Below are 23,132 nucleotides of genomic sequence, written 5' to 3' on the forward strand. Positions count from 1 at the left end.
CAGCAGTTGCCATTAAAAAAAAACGCACCAAGATTTTGGAGGCAAAAGTTCGTAAAATGAATTGACCAACTGAACAACAGCACTGGACGTCAGAGAATTCAGACAATGAACAGCATCAGTTTCCAGATGCAGTTAACCGTACAGATTTGTTGATGGGACATTGATTAGCGCAAAGATAGAGCTAATTTCTTTTTGATTCAAATGTATATTTCTTCATAATACAAGCAATTTCTTAAGAGTGCCTTATCTTAAAAAATAACGTTGTGTAAAGTCATACATATAGGCAAAGTCAGTGCAAAAACTAAAATCCTCACTCCATACAGTGAGCATTTAATTTCTCTCGCGCCCTCTTTAAAAAGAAGGCCAAGCGTCTGCTGATAAGACACTAAAAATACAGTTTTCTACATTAAGCAGGCTAACTTGAATCCAGACCTCATTCAGTTCTGATGTGTTCATTCTCCAACCCAGCTTAAAAACACAGGGAGCCCCATGTATGTCATCGCTCCCTATTTTGCATTATTACAACTGATAAAAATCTAAACTAAAGGCCTGTAATCTTAAACTACAACATGTAGTTCTTAAAACAGCAGTTTTAAAGGGACTAAGGGTACTTAGGAAGCAGCGACATGGGAAAATAGTGGATAACAAAAGCAAAAATGAAAATAAAGAGAAGCAAGACATGTAAAAGAAGTAAAAGTATTTAGCACCATTTCAAAAAACAAAGACTTAAAGATCTAGTCAGCAAACAACTATCAATGTTCACTTTGCCCAAGTTTTCTCTCTCTCTGGGATCCGTCTCCATCTATCGAGTTACTCCTTCTCCCTCACAGTATAAATCCCATCATCACCATGAGTGCCACGTTTTCTGACCTATTTCTAGTTCTGAAGAGTATCCATTGACTCGTAATGATAATTCTTCACAGATGCTGCCAGACCTGCTGAATTTCTCCAGTAATTTTTGTTTTATTTGTTTCAGATCTCCAGCATCTGTTATTTTTGTTTTATTAACCTACGTGAAATGTTGTAACTTGTTTTGTTAAAGTATAAAACCAAACATTTATATTTCTAGGTTGTATCAGACTTAGCAATAGTGAGTGGCGAACCATACATTACCTTAAAAGCTGGGCAGACTGCTCCATACTTACTTAATATTTTACCTTGGAAACGAGGCAAGTTTACAGGTAAGAACACCAATTAAATAAACGGGTAAGTTTGAAATATTTAATTGATTTCAATTTAGCAAAGAAATAATGTGCGAATATAGCACTTTTGAACTTGAAAACAAGTTTGACAAAGTATAAAGTGAGAAAATTATGAAGATGAAAATCAATGTTTTACAGGTAAATTGGTACTTTTTATAAAAAGGGCAGAAAACAGGTTGTTACTCCGATTGAAAATATGTAGGTATGGCAGGCAGCATGGATTTCCTTTAGATCTCTCATTTTCCATTCACATAAAGGAATTGGACATCTGATTTCCTGGACAGACTTGTGCAGACACTGACTTGTGGAAACACTGACACTCTCCCTAACTTTCTGAGTCTTTTAGTACCTTCTTTAATGATACTCTATAAAACTATTAGCCTCTCGTGAACATAGTTGAAATTGGTGATCTGATGCTCTCAGTCCTGATCTTTTATGTCCATATATAAAGCTGTGATTCTAAGACTGATCTCTGGGAGACACCACTGTACACTTCCTTTTGTCCCTAATTATTTCCCATCATGCTGCTTTCTATCTGTTAACTACTTTTGTTGCCATGCTGCCAGTGTCCCTTTATGCCTACAGTTTTGTCAATATATCTAATATGCTTTATCAAACATCTTTTGAAAGCCATATTCACAACATCAATCTTCTCCACTGCATCAGCAAAGAATTGAAATCAAGTTAGTCAAATTGCATTTCACATATCTGTGAGAACTGTCATTTATTATACCCTATTTGGAGAAGGTCTGACAGATGATAGCATTCCCATGTATCCCCTTGTCCTTCTACAAGATAGTAATCATAGATTTGGAATATGCTGTCCAAGGGCTACATGAATTTCTGCAGTGCACCTTGTAGATGGTGCATCCTGCTGCAACTGAGCATTAGTGTAGTGCCTATCCAGCGGGCTGCTTTGAACTGGATAGGGTCAATCTTCTTGAGTGGTGTCGGAGCTGCAGGAGTGGGAAGTGTTCAATCACACTCCAGACTTGTGTCTTGTAGATTGTGTACAGGCTTTGGGGAGTCAGGAGGTGAGTTACTCACTGCAAAATTCTTAACCTCTGACCTACTGTTGTAACCACAATACTTATATGAAGAGTACAAGTCATTTTGGGGGAGAAAGATAAACAAATAAAAATATATAGCTAGGAGATGCAGAATCACTAAATAAAAAGAAGAAAAAGTATAAGCTGGAGATTTGGAACCTTTTCAGTTCAGGGGACTGACTCCAAGTTGACTGGCTACAGCCAGTGTACTATGCACTAGTAAATAAAGGATGATCTGGTGACATTTTACTGGAATCTGTGCAGTTATTTAAGGGTAAAAGTTACATCCTGTTTTGTTGGGGATGGTCATTGGTCATTGCCTGGCACTTGTCACTTGTCACCTGAAACCTAGATATTGTGCAGATTTTACTGAATTTGGACATAGCCTGCTTCAATATCTGAGGAATCATGAATGGTGCTAAATATTGTGCAGTCATCAGCAAACATCCAAGCTTGTAATCTTATGATGGTGGGAAGGCAGTTGATTAATCAGCTGAAGTGATTAGGTGTAGGTGACTCACATGAAGAACTCCTGCAGAGATTTCTTGGGACTGACCTCCCACAACCATGCCCATCTTCCTTTGTGACAGGTCTGACTCCAACCAGTGGAGCGTTTTTCTCCTGATTCCCATTGTATATTTAGCTAGGGCACCTTGATGCAACAATTAGCTAAATATGGGCTTGATGACAAGGGTCATCACTCTCATTACTTCTCACATCCTCATATCTCATACCTCCTGATTTACAATGACATTGGCAGTGCATCTTTCCTCAGTGAAGACAGATGCAAAGTACTCTTTCAGTACTTCAGCCAAGCCCTCGACCTCTTCCAAACAGTTATTTTCTTTTTTGGTGCATGATTGCTCTCAGGAAGAATGCCATTTATAAACAGCTCAGGCATTTACATACCGCCTACTGTTTTTCTTTCACTTTCCTTTTTCTGATGTTGAATCAATGAACCACTGATGTTCAGACACCTGCCACCTTCTGGGTGAAAATGTTTTTCATGTCCCTTCAACCAATCACTTTAAATTTGTGCCCACTGGTAATTTCCATTATGTAAACAGTCTGCAATGTCCACTCGATCCAAGGCTCCTATTATTTTGAACACCTGAATTATGTTACACTATGCCTTTTCTATTTTAACGAAAACAACCCGAGTCAATCCAATATTTCTTCAGAGCTGCAACTTTCAAGTTGTGAAAACATACTCCCAAATCATATCTGTACTCTATCTAGAACAATTATGTCCCGACTGTACCATGGAGACCAAGATTGTACATCTGAAGTTCCACCTATGGTGAACCAGTGTCTCATTCCAGTATTAGATCCCTGATTTTGTATTCACTATCTCACTGATAAAGGAAACATCCTATATGCCATTTTTACCATCTTACTTAACTGTCCTGCCACCTTCAGGGATCTGTGGAGATGTACTCCAAGTTCTCTCACTTCACAAAATCATGACAGTGTGGAAGCAGGCCATTCAGCCCATTGAGTCCACACTAACCCTCTGAAGAGTATCCACCCATATCTACACCCCAGTCTATCCCTGTGCCCTTGCATTTCCTATCACTGGAGTCATAGGGATTGAAAGAGACCCTTCAGGCCAACTTATCCAAGCTGACCAGATATCCCAACCCAATCTAGTCCCACAATCTAGCGCCCGGCCCATATCCCTCCAAACCCTTCCTATTCAAATACCCATCCAAATGCCTCTTAAATATTGCAATTGTACCAGCCTCCACCACTTCCCCTGGCAGCCCATTCCACACATGCACCACCCTTTGTGTGAAAAAAATGCCCTGTAGGCCTCTTTCATATCTTTCCCCTCTCACCCTAAACCTAAGCCCTCTAGTCTGGACTCGCCCACCCCACGGAAAAGACCTTATCTATTTACCGGATCCATGCTCCTCATGATTTTATAAACCTCTATAAGGTCACCCCTCAGCCTCCGACGCTCCAGGGAAAACAGCCCCAGCCTGTTCAACCTCTCCCTATAGCTCAAGTTCTTCAACCCTGGCAACATCTTTGTAGATCTTTTCTGAACCCTTTCAAGTTTCACAACATGTTTACGATAGGAAGGAGACCAGAATTGCATGCAATATTCCAACAGTGGCCTAACCAATGTACTTTACAGCCACAACATGACCTCCCAACTCCTGTACTCAATACTCTGACCAATAAAGGAAAGCATATCAAACGCCTTCTTCACTATCCTATCTACCTGCGATTCCACTTTCAAGGAGCTATGAACCTGCACTCCAAGGTCTCTTTGTGCAGCAACACTCACTAGGAGCTTACGATTAAGTGTATAAGTTCTGCTAAGATTTGCTTTCCCAAAACGCAGCATCTCGCATTTATCTAAATTAAACTCCATCTACCGCTCCTTAGCCCATTAGCTCATCTGATCAAGATCCTGTTGTAATCTGAGGTAACCTTCTTTGCTGTCCACTACACTTCCATTTTTGGTGTCATCAGAAAACTCACTAACTATACCTCTTATACTCACACCCAAATCGTTTATATAAATGACATAAAGTAGTGGACCCAGCACTGATCCTTGTGGCACTCCACTGCTCCCAGGCCTCGAACCTGAAAACCAACCTTCTCACCACCGCCCTCTGTCTTCTACCTTTGAGCCAGTTCTGTATCCAATTGGCTAGTTCTCCCTGTATTCCGTGAGATCCAACCTTGCTAACCAATCTCCCATAGGGAACCTTGTTGAACATCTTACTGAAGTCCATGTAGATCACGTCTACCACTGTGCCCTCATCAACCCTCTTTGTTACATTTTACTCAATCAAGTTTATGAGACATGATTTCCCACGCACAAAGCCAAGTTGACTATCCTTAATCAGTCCTTGCCTTTCCAAATACATGTACATCCTGTCCCTCAGGATTCCCTCCAACAACTTGCCCACCATCGACGTCAGGCTCACCGGTCTATTGTTCCCTGGCTTGTCCTTTCCACCTTTCTGAAATAGTGGCACCACATTAGCCAACCTTCAGTCTTTTGGCACCTCACCTGTGACTATCAATGATACAAATATCTCAGCAAGAGGCCCAGCAATCACTTCCCTAGTTTCTCACAGAGTTCTCGGGTACACTTGATCAGGTCCTGGGGATTTATCCACCTTATGCACTTCAAGACATCCAGCACTTCCTCCTCTGTAACATGGACATTTTTCAAGATGTCATCATCTATTTGCCTACAGTCTATATCTTCCATGTCCTTCTCTACAGGAAACACTGATGCAAAATACTCACTTTGTGTCTCCCCCATCTCTCATGGCTCCACACAAAGGCCACCTTGCGGATCTTTGAGGGGCCTATTCGCTCCCTAGTTACCTTATTGTTCTTAATGTATATGTAAAAACCCTTTGGATTCTGCTTAGCTCTGTTTGCCAAAACTATCTCATGTCTCCTTTTTGCCCTCCTGATTTCCCTCTTACTCCTATTGCCTTTATAGTTTTCTAAGGATTCACTCAATCTATCCTGTCGATACCTGACATATGCTTCCTTCTTTTTCTTAACCAAACCTCAATATCTTTAGTCATCCAGCATTCCCTATACCTACCAGCTTTACCTTTCACCCTAACAGGAATATACTTTCTCTGGATTCTCATTATCTCATTTCTAAAGGCTTCCCATTTTCCAGCCATCCCTTTACCTGCAAACATCTGCCCCCAATCAGCTTTTGAAAGTTCTTGTCTAATAACGTCAAAATTAGCCTTTCTCCAATTTAGAACTTCAACTTTTAGATCTGGTCTATCTTTTTCATCACTATTTTAAATCTAATAGAATTATGGTCGTTGGCCCCAAAGTGCTCCCCCCCTGACACCTTAGTCATCTGCCCTGCTTATTTCCCAAGATTAGGTCAGGTTTTGCATCTTCTGTAGTAGGTACATCCACATTCTGAATCAGAAAATTGTCTTGTACATGCTTGACATATTCCTCTCCATTTAAACCCTTAATACTATGGCAGTCCCAGACTATGTTTGGCAAGTTAAAATCTCCTATCATAACCACCCTATTATTCTGACAAATAACTGAGATCTCCTTACAAATTTGTTTCTCAATTTCCTTCTGACTATAATGCAATTCCAATAAGGTGATCATCCCTTTCTTGTTTCTCAGTTCCACCCAAATAACTTCCCTGGACATATTTTTGGGACAATCCTCCCTCAGGACGGCTGTAATGCTTTCCCTTATCAAAAATGCCACTCCCCCTCGTCTCTTTCCTTCCTTTCTGTCTTTGCTGTAGCATTTGTATCCTGGAACATTAAGCTGCCAGTCCTGTCCATCCCTGAACCATGTTTCTGTAATTGCTATGATATTTCAGTCCCATGTTCCTAACCATGCCCTGAGTTCATCTACCTTCCCTGTAAGGCCCCTTGCATTGAAATACATACAGTTTAATTTTTCTGTCCTACCTTGTTCTCTGCTTTGTCCCTGCCTGCACTGATTGTTTGGCTTCCTTCTTTTCTCATTGTACCAAAGGCCATTCAGCCCACTGAGTCCACACCAACCCTGCATCCCACACAGATCCACACCCCTAGCCTATCCCTGTAACCCTGCATTTCCCATGATTGATCACCAAGACTACACATCTCTGGACACTGCTGACAATTTACTTCTGTGGTTCAATGATTCAACATCAGAAAAAGGAAAGTGAGAGAAAAATAGTAGGAGATATGTAAATGCCTGAGCTGTTAATAAATAGCATGTTTCCTGAGATCAGTCATGGATCAAAAAGAACTTAACCATTTTCATGGAGGTCAAAGGCTTGGCTGAAGTAATGAAAAAGTTCTTTGCATCTGTCTTCACTAATGTACTACTGACTTTGTCTCAAGTAGTTGTGCCCAGTTCACATTTACCAGATTGCCCCTAAGCCTTGTAAATTTAGCTTCCTCAACTTAAAAGTTTTATTAGTGTATTTTCTTTATCACTTTCCATAATGATGCTAAATATAACCCAGTTAAGTGAAAAATGATGCTAAATATAACCCAGTTAAGTGAGATACATCTTTTGGGCACAAAGGATTGTTGTACCATTGTAGGCTTGCTGAAAACTGTATTGCTTGTGATTAATAAGTGAATACATTTTAATTTTCATTCTCTAGATACTGTAGGCTGGATTTTCAGCATGGAGATGGGAATCAGGAGTTGGTAGATATCCTGACAGCATGATTCCACCTCCTTATCAGTGATGTCCATTCACAGTATTTTTCATGGTTTAGAGTCAGAGATTTGTTGGAATCAACCCTGCTATGTCCAACCAGCAAGCCTGAAGCAAAGACAGTGATGGGCTAATGCTGGTGTGGCAAGTTTATAATGTGCAGTTCCATATTCTGAATATAAGTTTTGCTCTTCAGAATGACTATAAAGCCCCAGACGTGCATGATCTAATCCTTGACCGTGTTCTCACTGCTCGCCCCTCCCCTCATCACCATTTCCCATGTCTTCCTAAGCAGTCATATCACCCATGCCTTCTCAAGGTCTCACATTCTCCACACCACACCCCTCGTACCTTCCCAACCCATTCACTGAATAGCCACTATATACAGAGCTCATAAACCCAATAATAGCATTGTGAAATATCTCAGAAACTCAAAATCTGTCAAATGAAAAGACTTGGAAATTGACTTAAAAGAATGCATAATCCTCACACATCTATCAAAATAAACAAACACTAGTTCAATATTGACTGGAAAAAAACAGAACTCTAATAATAGGTCACAAATCTGTCAAAATAGCCAAGGTCACTTTCCTTACAACAGTTCTGTCAACAGTCCATGCTGACTGCAATCCGATTAGTGGTTTGATACTCACTCAGGCATTCATAATGAGATTCCATTGAACAACTATGTCAATAATAGTTCCTGAGCTGAATTAATTGAAGCTTTTAATGAGATCCAGAATCTAAGCCACCCACCAGTGCTCTGAAACAGTTAAACAGATGGTTGGGTTGAATCTCAATGATAATGTACTTGGATTTCCAAAAAGTCTTTGATAAAATGCCACATTGTAGTGGGAATTGAATCAAATTTTGGAAAACATGGTTACTGCGAGTGTAAGATGGCACCTTACAAACTAGTACTGTAAGGCATGTCTTAGGAGCTTAGATCTTGAACGCCCTAAGGGTCCACATCAGAAATGGCTGGAGGGGAACCTTGTGTACCCTGAATGGTGTATCAGCCTTGAGCAGATGAGAGTATAAACATACTCTTGGAGACAGGTTAAGAGAAAACCTTACTTTGAACGATTCCCAATTCATGTATAAAAATAAAATATAAACAATATATGTTTATTTGGTTAAGATGAAAATAAATGTTTATGATTTTCTGTGTGTATCAGACAGCGTGAGACAGAGCTGGGCAGATTATTGGACAGAATTCTGTTCAGCCTGTCTAATACAGACTATCTCTCTGAAGTTTTTTGAATGAACACAAAGTTAAAGAGCTTTCTTGAGTCCTCTTGTGGTTTGTGCAGTAAATTAACACAAAAGTCTAAGAAAAGATAATGATTTTTAGAGTTAGTAGCAATATATTCGCAGTATTAGAGGATTAATGAACAGGTAGAAAGCAGAGAGTAAGAATTAATGCCTGAAGAAGGGCTTATGCCCAAAACGTCGATTCTCCTGCTCCTTGGATGCTGCCTGACCTGCTGCGCTTTTTCAGCAACATTTTCAGCTCTGATCTCCAGCATCTGCAGTCCTCACTTTCTCCTAGTAAGAATTAATGGTCCACATTTACATTGGTATACTATGACTGGTACTATTCCATAAGGATCAGTATGGGAACTCTTATTTATAATCTATATTAATGAATTAGGCAAAGACTCTGAGAATAAGTTTTCAAAATATGCCTTTAATATAAAGCTGGGTAGCAAGGTAAGCTGCAAGGTGACATAGGTAGATTCAGTGAATGGTAACAAGATGAGAATATAATGTGGGGACCACGAAGTTCTTATGCAGTGATTGAAATAATATCAGCCAGATGGATCTCATAGAGCATGCGATCCCTGATTGTGACTGTAAACTGGTTAAATCAGGGAGCCTTGGCTAACACATATAAACAGTGCCGGGGTTCTGCTCCTTGTCCGAGCTGGCTCTGTGCTAGCTTGGTCAGTGTCATGTACTGTGCATGTGTAAATAAAGGGTGACTTGGTGACAGGATGTTAGCCTTCATTGAGTTACTTTATATCTTCAAAATGAAGATCCCACATGCTCATAACACAAGGGTGCTGAGAAAGCCAGAATAGCTGGGTGTGGGCCCCTTTCCCGCAGTGAAGAAACCTGGCAGCACGAGGAATGAGGATGGGTCCTGCCTGCCCTTTTTAGATATCTGGCCTGTTATGATTTCCCTCCCCACCTTGATGGGGAAAGTCTCCTACTATGAGGAGGTTGAACAAGAACTTCAGATCTGCCAAATTTACCAAGGCACAGCAATACCTTCTAATGAGTAGATTCCCTACAGTGTGGAAACAGGCCCTTTGGCCAAGCAAGTCCCCATCGACCCTCCGAAGTGTAACCCACCCAGACCCATTTCCCCCTGACTAATGCACTTAAAACTATGGCCAATTTAGCATGGCCAATTCACCTGACCTGCACATCTTTGGACTGTGGGAGGAAACCCGCACAGACATGGGGAGAATGTGCAAACTCCACAAGACAGTCACCCAAGGCTGGAATTAAACTTGGGCCCGTGGTGCAGTGAGGCAGCAGTGCTGACCACTGAGTCACCGTGCTTCCCTGGTTTGAAATACTAAACCAACAGAATATTGAATGCAACAATCAGTGTTGGGGCAACAGGAGATAAAGCAAAGACTTAATCCCTGTGAGGCAAAGTAAGTGCATGAAAAAGAAGCAAATGTAAAGATCTAAGTGAGGCTGTGACAGGCTGACACAGTCAATCTCCAGACCACATTGAGAGGTAAGTGAGAGCAACAGGGAATGAAACAGGCATGCATACATGTGGTGAGGTCATTTACAACTGTATTCAGAACAGAGGACTGTGAAATGTTTAGCAAAGAAAAACTGTTATTAAATCTTCTGCTGTGACTGATGTAATTTCCAAACCCTGGCCTGTGAACTGAGTTCTTCTGGCACTTTTTATTATTTCTGAAGTTGGTTTTAACTTGATTGGGATACAAATACGTTTGTGGGAAATCATGTCTCACAAACTTGATAGAGTTTTTTGAAGAAGTAACAAAGAAGATTGATGAGGGCAGAGCAGTAGATGTGATCTACATGGACTTCAGTAATGCGTTTGGCAAGGTTGCCCATGGGAGACTGATTAGCAAGGTTAGATCTCATGGAATACAAGGAGAACTTGCCATTTGGATACAGAACTGGCTCAAAGGTAGAAGACAGAGGGTGATGGTGGAGGGTTGTTTTTCAGACTGGAGGCCTGTGACCAGTGGAGTGCCACAAGGATCGGTGCTGGGCCCTCTACTTTTTGTCATTTACATAAATGATTTGGATGCGAGCATAAGAGGTACGGTTAGTAAGTTTGCAGAGGACACCAAAATTGGAGGTGCAGTGGACAGCGAAGAGGGTTACCTTAGATTACAACGGGATCTGGACCAGATGGGCCAATGGGCTGAGAAGTGGCAGATGGATTTTAATTCAGATAAATGTGACGTGCTGCATTTTGGGAAAGCAAATCTTAGCAGAACTTACACACTTAATGGTAAGGTCCTAGGGATTGTTGCTGAACAAAGAGGCCTTGGAGTGCAGGTTCATAGCTCCTTCAAAGTGGAGTCACAGATAGATAGGATAGTGAAGAAGGCGTTTGATATACTTTCCTTTATTGGTCAGAGTATTGAGTATAGGAGTTGGGAGGTCATGTTGCGGCTGTACAGGACATTGGTTAGGCAACTGTTGGAATATTGCGTGCAATTCTGGTCTCCTTCCCATCGGAAAGATGTTGTGAAACTTGAAAGAGTTCAGAAAAAGTTTACAAGGATGTTGCCAGGGTTGGAGGATCTGAGTTACAGGGAGAGGCTGAACAGGCTGGGGCTATTTTCCCTGGAGCGTCGGAGGCTGAGGGGTGACCTTATAGAGGTTTATAAAATTATGAGGGGCATGGATAGGATAGATAGACAAAGTCTTTTCCCTGTGGTCGGGGAGTCCAGAACTAGAGGGCATAGGTTTAAGGTGAGAGGGGAAAGATATAAAAGAGACCTAAGGGGCAACTTTTTCACGCAGAGGGTGGTACATGTATGGAATGAGCTGCCAGAGGATGTGGTGGAGGCTGGTACAATTGTAACATGGAAGAGGCATTTGGATAGGTATATGAGTAGAAAGGGTTTGGAGGGATATGGGTCGGGTGCTGGCAGGTGGGACTAGATTGGGTTGAGATATCTGGTCAGTATGGATGGGTTGGAGTGAAGGGTCTGTTTCCATGCTGTACATCTCTATGACTCTATAAATACTTGGTAAAAGGATATGCCATTTTGGGGAGGGTAAGTCCTTGCAGTGTCAAGATTATCCTCACACAACCTACTTTTTAAAAGACTGTTTGAGTATTGTCATTTTGCTGGAATCATTAGTCACCAACATGTTTTGTTCTTCAATGAAGGAGATACACTTACTTAACCTATTAATGAACTGATTCCAGTCAATTCTTAAACTCCCCAGATTTCCTTTCCTGCTCTCCTCTGCCCTCACCCTGAGTTCACATCTTTATCCCCTCACCCTGAATTCACATTTTTATCCAGTTTCTCTCCTAATTCACCTCAAATTCACTCTGAGTTCATCTTTTCCTTGAAATGAACCTCTAGTTCCTTTGATTCTCTTCCCACTAAATCGCTGATAATCCTCCTGACTTGTGAAAGTTGTGCGATACAAGTTGTTCTGTCTCCACAGATGTTGTTCCTTCCTGTTTTAACTGAGACATTATCACCTCTCTTCAAAAAAGAACTTTGATCCCATCACTCTTATAAACTACTGCCTCATCTCCAACCTCCCTTTTCTCTCCAAAATCCTTGAATGTGTTGTTACCTTTCAAGTCCTTTCCGATCTTCCCTGGCACCCTTGTTTGCACCCCTGCCACAGTGCCACACCATCCCTTACCAAAGTCATGAGTGACATTGTATGTGACTGTTGCAAGGGTAAACTTTCCCGCCTTGTCATTCTGACATCACTGAACACACCATCCTCTACAGTGCGATTCAGTTGGGTGGGTTGTTGCTAAATTATTAGACTGCTTATGTGATATCCCACTCTGCATGACAGAAGTTTCCTTCATTTGAATATTGGGAAGACCAAAGTTACTGTTTTTGCCCCCACCCAAAACCTTATTCCCAAGATACTGATTCTATCCTTTGCCCTGATCATAGTTTGAGGTTAAGTAAAACTGTTCACAAACTTATTATATCAAGGTGGTTTTCTGACCTTATATTTGTGTCATCACTCAGATCACCTATTTTCATCCCATAATATCACATAACTTTGCAATTATTTCAACTCAACTGCTGCTACACTCAACTATTTCAATATACACCTAGTCAGCCTCCCATTTCTGCCCCTTGCTAAACCTCAGTCCATATAAAACTATATCACCCCGCCTTAACTTTCAGTGAGTCTGCTCCTGTATCACCCCCTTACAATGGCAGCATCTTAACTTTAAAAATCTCATCCTTGTTTTGAAAGGCCTCCACAGTCTTTCCCCTTCCCAACTCTGGTGTCGTTTGTAAGTCTACATCTGTGCACCTCAAACTTTAACCCCTTATGCATACCTCATTCCAATTATTCCACCTCTGATACTTGTGCCTTCAGTTGCCTTGGTTCCAAGCCTTGGAGCACCCCTTTCTGCTCCTCCCCATTTCTCCACCTTATGTTCCTCCTTTAAAATATATGGAAGCTCTACTGCTTTTGGTCACCTGATGTAGTATCTATGCATGAAGCTCAGTATAACACTTTGTTTTATAGCGAGCAGTCTGAAGCACCTTAGAATGTTACATTGCATTAAAGGTGCTGCTTGAATTTGAATTGATGCTATTCTTTTTGCTGAGAAGCAATTTGGCATCATTCTTGCTGCTTGATATTGATTTCATCAATGAGTGAAAAGCACATCAAAGCTTCAGTACTAGGTCTGGTAATCTTCCCTTGAAGGAATGAACTCTTTTAAACAAATGTCAGCACTAAGATCAATTTGACTAGATCAACATTCCTAGAATTTGAGGTTTGTCTTAAATTTAAATTGGGAGGAACAGTTTTGAATGCAAGTCTTTCACCCAATTAAAAGTAATGTCTGTTTTAATAGCACATTTGTGACCTATTTGTTTCAGGAGTCATCTCATTTGTGGTCGAAGATGAAACTCAGCAGCAGCAGATCCCCCAGTGCAGTAGCTCTGTGGAAAAGTTGGATAATGAACAGCCAGCATCAAATGAGACATCAGTGGCATGTGAAGCAAGTGGGGATGTAAATTCTGGTACGTTCTATTTTAATAACTGTAAATTTAAGCTACAGATGTGCATTTGTTTCTTTACTATCAAAAGCTGCATTTATTCATTTGCCAATAATTTGAAATCAGTCTCTGGAACATGTGATATGAATCTAGATCTCCTGGCTCACAGATAGGGACTATGACTGTATGACTATGACTACTGCTGCAACTACAAAAGCTCCGGTTCATCATTTATTGCTTATCTTGGCTTTGGAATGTTTAAACATTGTGTGGAATGTGGCAAACTTGAGAAAGGCAGCAAAAAAAATCCCTCCTGTAGGCATTTTGCACATGTTGGGATTTTAAAAATGCACTTACATGGAGTTATCTTTGAGTAGTTTTGACTCAGGCTGTTATACTGAAGAAAGGACTTGTTACTATAGACATCTAAGCTTTTTGTTTTGTTGCTCAAAGTTATATCAGTCAAGTTTCCAAATACAATCAGAATTCAGCCCCATGTTAGTAAGGAATGATTGACAGTGTATATGCAGTGCATTTCCCAAAGCATAATCAATTTAGTCCTATGTGAATGGGAAATCTAATCTCAGGACACCACAAGACAATTTTGTCATTATGTTCCTTCTTTTACACAACATCAAATTTTTCAGTTACAAGCATTTGCTGTTCATCCACATGCATGACTCATTTTTTGAAAATATCCTGTGATTCATTCTCCGTGGCATTCACCAACCTTTTCCATAATCCATCTACATATTGATATAAATGGTCTTCCAATGACAAAAATAGGCAGATTACTAATTTGCCATCACACTTCTTCCAGTATTCCCTCTTAAACCCAGATAGAGATTTGTGTCATGCGGAAATTCTCCCTGATGCGGTAAAATGGCCCAAAGTTGCAAGTCCCATCTCTGGATGTAGCACTTTCCATTTCTACAGGGGCAGGAATGGAATCGGTTCAGGTCTCATGCATATGCAGTGCATGTAGCCGGCTGATTATTGAAGTGGTCAGCTGTCTCCATTTCAATCCAATTTTGATAACCCCACTGCATGGAACCCTAGGGTGTGGAGAATAGACCAACCAAAAACAAATCTGTTCTCAGTGCAATTATTTTGAATAGTTAAGGTATGCCTTTGGACAGGAAGGTACCATCACAGAACCACAGAATTGTCATGGTGCAGAAAGTGGCCATTTTACACATCCCATTGCTTTGAATTAGGTCTCTGAGCATTATTTAAACTCTATTTAAATAATATCCCAATACTTTCTTGAATGCCTCAATTGACCCTTTCTCCATCACACTTCAAGACAGTGCATTCTAGATCCGAACCACTCATTGGTGAATTTGTTTCTTTTATCTTCACCTTGCATTTCCTTCACCTTTCACACTCTGCTTCATGATTCTTTTACAAGCAGACACCTCTCCTCATCTACTCTATTGAGAGCGCTCAAGATTTTGAAAACTTCTCTTGGATCTCCTCTTGGATTTCTCTAATCCCAGTCTAGTTCCCACAAAACAGTCCCATCTTTTCAATCTATCCTCATAGCTGAAGTACACACGGCCTCAAGACACCTTGGAGTGGGAGAGAGGGAGGTTTGATGGAGGATCAGGGTTCCTTTAGAGGTAGATATCAGGGTTCATTTGGTGGGCTCAGGTGCTCTTTTGAGATTATCAACTGTGGAAAAAATGTGCATAATTGTTGAACAAACCTTTACAAATTTTGATTTGTCAAAACCTATCAAGAACTGTCAAGTACTGTCAAAACATTAAGACTTGTCCAGTAGTTTTGAACTGTCAATATAGGTTTTTATAGATGTATTTTCTCAATAGAGTGTAGTCTTCAGAGCTTTGCTTATTTTTCTTTTCTGTGTGCATGGGTACCTTGTGAATGTTAGATGGATTGACATGGCGGATAAAGGATGTTGGAGGGAGATTTTAAAGATGTGTCTTCAGTCCTGTGTTCAGCAGCACAAGTCGATCTATGTTCGGAGTTCCTCAGCAATGAAACATAGGAGAGATCTTTGGACACAGACTCCAAAACACTCTTTAACTTTCCCAGTCAAGTACAGAATATTTATATATTTTACATAATAATGATTACGTGCAGCATAAATGTCAGTACTTGCCACATTCCCTCTGACCATTATGTTCCTCTCCAGACATTTGCCAGCTGCATCATACTAAGTGGATTTTGTTTGTTACCTTGTGAAGCTGTGGTTGCTTATTTTCTGGAGGTCAGGATGACTTTGATGTTTGCAATTGCTTTTGCCCCCTTACAATGCTATCTGTTCCTCATTGCGCTTTTACAAGGTTATCTGTTTATACCATGTTTTATATATTCACCCTGTCCCTAGTGTTTACACCATTTGGTACATGTCCTCCAGTCCTTGGTGTTTACACCATGTGGCATTCAATCCTCTCTGCTGGCAGAATGGGGGCTTCTCCCCTTACTATCTACAGCCATTTGTTTAAAGGAATTCAGTGAAATTACTTAGTTTTTAGTCGCATTTCTAATTTCAGTATACCTCCGTGTTTAATATGTAATGGTAGTTACCTAAAAGGCTTTTGATTATGATGGGATCAGATATTTCCTTCTACATATCACTAAATAGCAAACTTTGGACTTGTTGGTACCAGGTGCTTATCTAGGTTTTTCAAGAGTATTCCTTATCAAAATTGCCTGTGCCTCAAGTTGACTGTCCACAGGAATCTAATTAAGTTCCCTGATATCTAATACGCTAAAGCTGCGACTGTAATTGTATGAATATGTGCATGTGCATACATGCATACGTACTTAAAATTACCTCAAAGGTCTTAGCTAATGTGCGTCAAGATTTCCCCCCTCTATCCTTTATTAAATAACAAGTTTTAAATTAGCTTGCTAAAGGACTTCCATCTGGGCTTCCCTTATTAGAAACATCTCAATGTCTACATTTCTTTGTTTCTTCTCACTAAGATCCTATTGTGATTCCCAAGACATTTTGCTATCTGGTTACTATTTGTTTGAGGGACACAGTTCTGACTGTGGAAACTGCTGTGTTCAACTAACAATTCTCTTCAGCCATTTTATATCCACGAAAGCCACAGGCAGCCATTTTATGTAACCTTCAGCCATGGGCATCTTCAACAAATGGTAAAGGGTAGTATTTTAAAGTAGACAATAGGCTGGCATAGGGGCTATAAGAGGCCAAGGGAATGGGGATAGAGGCATAACATGATCAAAGTTGCATGACGAGTCAAGGGGAATGTATTTTGGCAGAGAGTTGTTGAGGTGACACAAGGGGTTGAGGGAATTGGTAGAGAATATTAAGTGGTCTGGATTGCATGAACATGGGATGAGGACTACAGGACTGTTTTATAACTACCCATCCCAACCTACTCACTTTGGCAACTGGTGTTCTTCACACCTCTTCCCAGATCCCAATCCAGCCTGCAGCCTTCATTCCACTCTCACCCACCCAAACAAAAATGAGTGTTCATTCTTAAAAGCTGGATCCTCAGATTTGAAAATCCTCCCGACACTGTGTGCTTTACACAGGAATGGAAATCGGGGACCCAGGCTGACTATCTTCCACAGATTTTCCACTTGGTGTGTGGCACAATGACAACCTGAGAATTTAATTCCTACTTTTAAAAAATCTGGAAATAAAAAGTGGAAACCAGTAAAAAATGACTGAAATTGTTGAATTCTTGAATAAACCCAACTGTTTCAGTAGTGTTCCTTAGGGAAGAAAACCAGCAATCTTGGCTCAGATCCCACAATGACATAATTAACTGCCCCCGAAGTAGCCAAACAAGCCACTTAATTATATCAAACCATTATAAACATGGCCATGATCTAGGCTCAAATCAAACCAAAACAACAAGAGATAACTCTGAGAAGACTGGATGAGATTTTTAGCAGAACATTAAAACAACCTCGTGATGTTCTCACTTTGTAGAGAATGAAATCTGACAGCCAATGCCCCCAGATTGTTCCACCACCATTGCTGAATGTATCCCTCCTCATTCGTCAGATGGAACCAGCAATTTAACACATCAATATTTTCCCAGTTCTATTACTGAATATTGATGATTGGTTAACCAACTCACAGGAAGAAGGAACCAGTAAATAATCCAAATTATGGACTTTTGGCATGCACATGGATGTAATCATAGTCATGTTCAACCAGAATTGCTCATCTTCTCAACTTCATCCACAACCACTGATGCCCCATTTTTAACCCTTTTTTTATTCCTTGTAAATGGCCAAAAGCACTGATGTAACGAATGCTGCAGACATAGAATTGTGCTTGAGATCTACCAAACCCTTATCTCCACATATATCCTGTCCACAAAAAAAGCAGGCCTCCTCATATGTATTGCAATAATTAAGCAGGGTGATCCATTACATACTCTTAAAGGCAATTAGGGAAGACCATTAAAATGCTTACTTTACCAGTGATAGTTACAATCCAAAATTAAATTAAAACACATTTGACTAAATAAAACCTTGTATTTTTTCATTATACTCTAAATATAAATAGTTATAATAAATGGCTTGAAATTAGCAGCGTATGTGCTCTTATAACAGTGTAAAGCAATTATTTTCATTCATGGAATATATGTATCACTGGCTGGCCAGCATTTATTGCCCATTCCTAATTGCCCTTAATAAATTGGTGGTGAGCTGCCTTCTTGGACCACTGCGGTCCGTGTGCTGCAGATAGACCCACAGTGGTGTTAAGGAGGGAATTCCAGGATTTTGACCCAGTGATGCTGAAGGAACAGTGATATGTTTCCATGGGATGTAGTGAAAGACTCAGAGGGAACTTGCATCTGCTGCCCTTGTCCTTCCAGATAGTGTTGATTGTGGGTTTGACACGTGCTGCCTAAGGAGCTTGGTGAATTTCTGCAATAAATTTTGTAAATAGTGCACACTGTTGCTACTGTGCAAGGACAAATGCACTGATCAGCAATGTTCTATCACTTTTAATGTTCCTGGAGTGATACTTTGGAAAAGATCTTGAAAAAAGGGCCCATAACACTTCTTGATATTAAATTTCAAAGAGAGTGCGCAGAATTTACAACATTATTGTCTTTTCCCAGGCTAAATCACATCTTACTTTGCACTCCTTCCTGTTTCAATCATTCAGCTTATTGCAATCACTACAGGTGTGGACTGGAACTGCATTTCAATTATTATCAGTTACAATTAAAATTTGTGCCATACATAAACATGCATGGACAGAAACTGTGTTATGGCAATAATGTTTTACTTTTTCATATTCAATATTAGAGTATTCTATGTGTAATATTATTAGGGAATAATGTTGGAGCCTGAAGCTCTGAGTTTAAGTCCCATCCCAGGATTTGATGTCCAAACAATAGGTTTTGTAAGAAACTGTAAATCCTTCTGACACATGACAATTTGAGGTAAAATTGGTGAGATTCCTGGCCAGCTTTGTAATGAAAGGAATGTTGGAATGTCTATCAACATTATCCATAACCCAGACCAACAAGGTACATGTAAAATTGTATGTTATTGCAGCAGCTTGGATTTCCTGAGTGAACTATAATCCACCACTGCCTGTTATAGTATAGCAATTGCTTCAAAGTTTCTAAGAAGGAATACTGTTATGCAACCAACACAATAATTGTGAAATTCTAACTTTTTACTTTCCTAACCACTGCAGAGAAGAACATATTGTACAGAGTTTGGTTTTACTTGGAGATTAATGCAACCCCAGCTCCACCTGAGCAGTGTCTCTGTGTAACCTGTGCTGTGCTGGTAAGGGAAATATAAGAAAATCCAGTGTTATTATATTTGAAAAGATAGTAAATGTGATCTGTGTAATATGAATACTTTTAGAATTTAACTATGATAGTATTCATTTAAAATCAAAATCTGTAATGTTATAATAAAAATAATTAATACACTGAAGTTATCAGAGTAGTGGTCTTACTATGTGCGCACTGGTCAGGAGGTTTGGTATTCAAGTTAGCTGACCATGTTCAAGCATTTATTATTTTCATTAGAGTACTAAACTGAGATTATAACTTTGAAATTATTTCTAGATGTATTTTTCACAATGTACATTGCAAAATTGTCAAGACAGATTTTAAAATTTCTTCCACATTGTATTTTGATCTGTATTTTGGTGAACACAGATAGCTGGACTCCTAGACATGGCATTAGAGATGTTTTGTAATTGTTTCAAATATATTGTAATTGCTTAATTAACATAAGTGTGTACAGTCAGTGGTATATTATTGTGCTTCCCAAAGATTGCCAATTTCTGATGATTAGATACCATTGTATAGTGGTTACAGCATTGAGGGCTGAATTTTTTCCCAAAGAAAATGGTGAATTGGGATCAGGCAACAAGGTTCAAGTGTGTGCCATTAGTTTCCCAACCCAGATGTTTGCATTTCCAGCTTTAACCAAGGCTGGAAGTTAGTTGAGCTGCCATCCCATTCCAGAAAGGCAGGTTGTAACTTTGAGAATGATAACGAGGTTTCCAGGCTTATTATCATGCAGATTTTCATCTTAGACTACTGTTGGCAGGCCTTTTCCTGTTCTGCATCAACCTTATCCTGCAAACTCTGAGATCTTAGAAGTTTGAAAAGTAGAAATATGTGTTCCAACATTTTTGAGAAACGTAGTTCTTACAACTATTTTTGCAAGGGTTAATCTTTCCAAATACAGATGCAGCCATTGTTCCATTTGATGTAACAGTAATAGTGGGATGTAGCATGGGTATAAATGTAAAACTTGAAAAAAGCTGTTAACTGAGAAGTTAGCTGCAATTCTGATGTGGCAAATTGAGAGGAGTCCTTTGTGACTTGCTTAACTGCATGTAGGGAAATGCCAGATCCACACACTCTAGTCACTCCCTCCAGAATATTAACATATATTTTATCTGAATGTTCCACTTCTTTTGACTGTTTGGCACAACTTTTATCCTGTCCTATAGAAAGTTCTGCAATGAGAGTGCATTGTTTGAAAACCCATATAGTTCAATGTTTAGGACTTCTTGCAGAATAAGTCCAAACATCTGAAAATTGAGGCCCTTTGTGGTGTTGGCCAGCCATTTTCACTGGTACACATAATTAGTCGGATAGTCCATTAAGTTACCAGGTGCAATTCTGCTTTATTTATTTTTTTCCCGTGACATAGAAACCTCTTGCTGGCAAAAATACAGTGAAAGTGCAAAGAAGCCAAACTGAGGAACTTCTGCATGACCTTCCCATACAGGGTTAATGATTGCTAACTTATTTTTTTTTCAAATGCATGATTTTACGATTTAGAAGAAAAAGAACTATTTCCGTGAATGGGGCTTTGAAAATCCAACAATGAGCATTTTGTGAAATCAGATGTAAAATTCACTTCTCGCAATTTCTCTTATTTTCCACTTTTGGAACTGAATTGCTGTCCTTGGTTATGAACAACTTGAGAGCTGCAAAAGGAGCATGGTTAGAAGCAGTGCCAGATTAACCTGTTTAAGATCAATTTGTGCTCAAAAAGTCATGTTAAAAAAACAAATTGCTTTCTGGAATGTCTTTAAAATAAATAGAAAATGAAAAAAAAACTTTCAAAAGCAGAAAGTGAATTCCAGCCTGAACTCAGCATCATATTTATCAATTTCTCACACTGGACATCTCACATACTCTGAGTGAGATTGTCAGGTCAATATGAATTAAGGGGAATTGTATATTGTGGATGCATTTCCACTGTTAAACAAGACTTAAAATCCTGAAACTAATGTAAGGATATTGCCATAAACAAACCAGGAAACTTTGAGAAATGATTATGCTATTGTCTGGTAGGGCAATGGGCTCTAATAGGGACAATTGATGACAGATGTGAATTGGGACAATTTCTTCTACCAGGCAGTGAGCAAGTAGTGGTAGACCTGGTAATTTGCAAAGATAGAGGATGAAACAATGATTTCACAATAGAAGTACCTCTAGGTACTAGTGATCATAAAATAGTAGAAACTCCCACTTAGTTTGTTGGTGAGAAATGTGAGCCTTACACTGGGTTTTCAAACCTAAATAAAGGTACTTATAAAGATTTGAAGATATCATTAGCTAAAATGAACTGGAAAACTAGATTAACAGTTTGGATACTTGATGCAGTGACCAGTCTTTAAGGAGATATTTCACAACTCTCAGCAAAGATTTAACCCAGTGTGAAAGACTGTCTCTTTGAGATGAATGCATCATCCAGGCCTTAATAGAATGTTAACAATAGTATCAAATTGAAAGAAATGATGTACAATTCTGCAAAGTTTGCATGTTGAAAGATTGGCAGATTTAAGAACCGACAGAATGAAATGGTAATGTACGATATGGGAAAGTTAACTTGAAAAGTACAAACAGATAGTAAGAGTCTCCCCAAATATATTAATAAGAAAATAGTAACTAAAGCAAGTGTAAGACCTTTGGAGAGTGAATGTGTTGAATTAATAACTGAAAGCAAGGAAAAGAAGGAGTAGGAAGAGAATTGGATGAGATTCTGAGGAGAGAAAATAGGAAGTTAGGCAGGAATTTAAAAAATAGGTACTCAATGGTGGTAACATTTGGATTACTTCCAGTGCCATGAGCTAGTGAGAGTAGGAATAGGAGGATAAAGCAAATGAATGCGAGGCTGAGGAGCTGGTGCAGGGGCGAAGGATTCACATTTCTGGAACATTGGAATCTCTTCTGGAGTATAAGTGACCTATATAAGGAGGTAAGATCGTACCTGAATTGGAAGGGCACTCGTGGGGGGATTTGGTAGAGCTGCTCGGGAGGATTTAAACTAATAATGCGGTTGGGGTGTAGGTGTTGGAATATGGGGAGACAGTGAGAAAAGAGATCAGTCTGAGACTGGTGTAGTTGGGAAAAAAAGCAAGTCAAACAGTCAAGGCAGGCAGGAACAAAGCAGAGAATGAGGTGGGATTAATAAATTAAATTGCATGTATTTCAATGCAAGAGGTTTAGCAGGTAAGGCAGTTGAACTCAGGGCATGTTTGGGAACATGGGACTGGGATATCATAGCAATTACAGAGATGTGGCTCAGAGATGGACAGGACTGGCAGCTTAATGTTCCAGGGTGTAGATGTTATAGGAATGATAGAAAGGGGGGCAAGAGAGGAGGGAGAATGGCATTTTTGGTGAGGGATAACATTATGGCTGCACTTAGGCAGGATTCCTGGAAGTACATCCACTGAAGTTATTTGGGTAGAACTGAGAAATAAAAAAGGGGTGATCACCGTATTGGGATTGTACTATAGCGACCCCCCCCCCCCAGTATTCAGAAGGAAATAGAGAAACAAACTTGTAAGGAGGTCTCTGTTATCTGTAAGAATAATAAGGTGGTTATGGTAGGGGATTTTAACTTTCCAAACATAGACTGGGATTGCTATAGCATTATGGAATTGGATGGAGAGGAATTTAAGTGTGTACAAGAACATTTTCTGATTCAGTTGATGGATGTAC

General features: G+C 39.8%; 1 protein-coding gene across 1 annotated transcript in view; it reads left to right on the plus strand.

Annotated features, from left to right (window-relative positions):
• LOC132820918 (cilia- and flagella-associated protein 47-like) overlaps window positions 1-23,132 on the plus strand; it is a 491,537-nt gene that overhangs the window by 299,010 nt on the left and 169,395 nt on the right. The window contains 3 exon segments of the mRNA XM_060833275.1: window positions 1,070-1,181; window positions 13,549-13,692; window positions 19,343-19,437. Of these exon segments, the coding sequence (XP_060689258.1) occupies window positions 1,070-1,181; window positions 13,549-13,692; window positions 19,343-19,437 (351 nt within the window).

This window comes from Hemiscyllium ocellatum, chromosome 12 (genome assembly GCF_020745735.1).
Source record: "Hemiscyllium ocellatum isolate sHemOce1 chromosome 12, sHemOce1.pat.X.cur, whole genome shotgun sequence".
NCBI lineage: Eukaryota > Metazoa > Chordata > Chondrichthyes > Orectolobiformes > Hemiscylliidae > Hemiscyllium > Hemiscyllium ocellatum.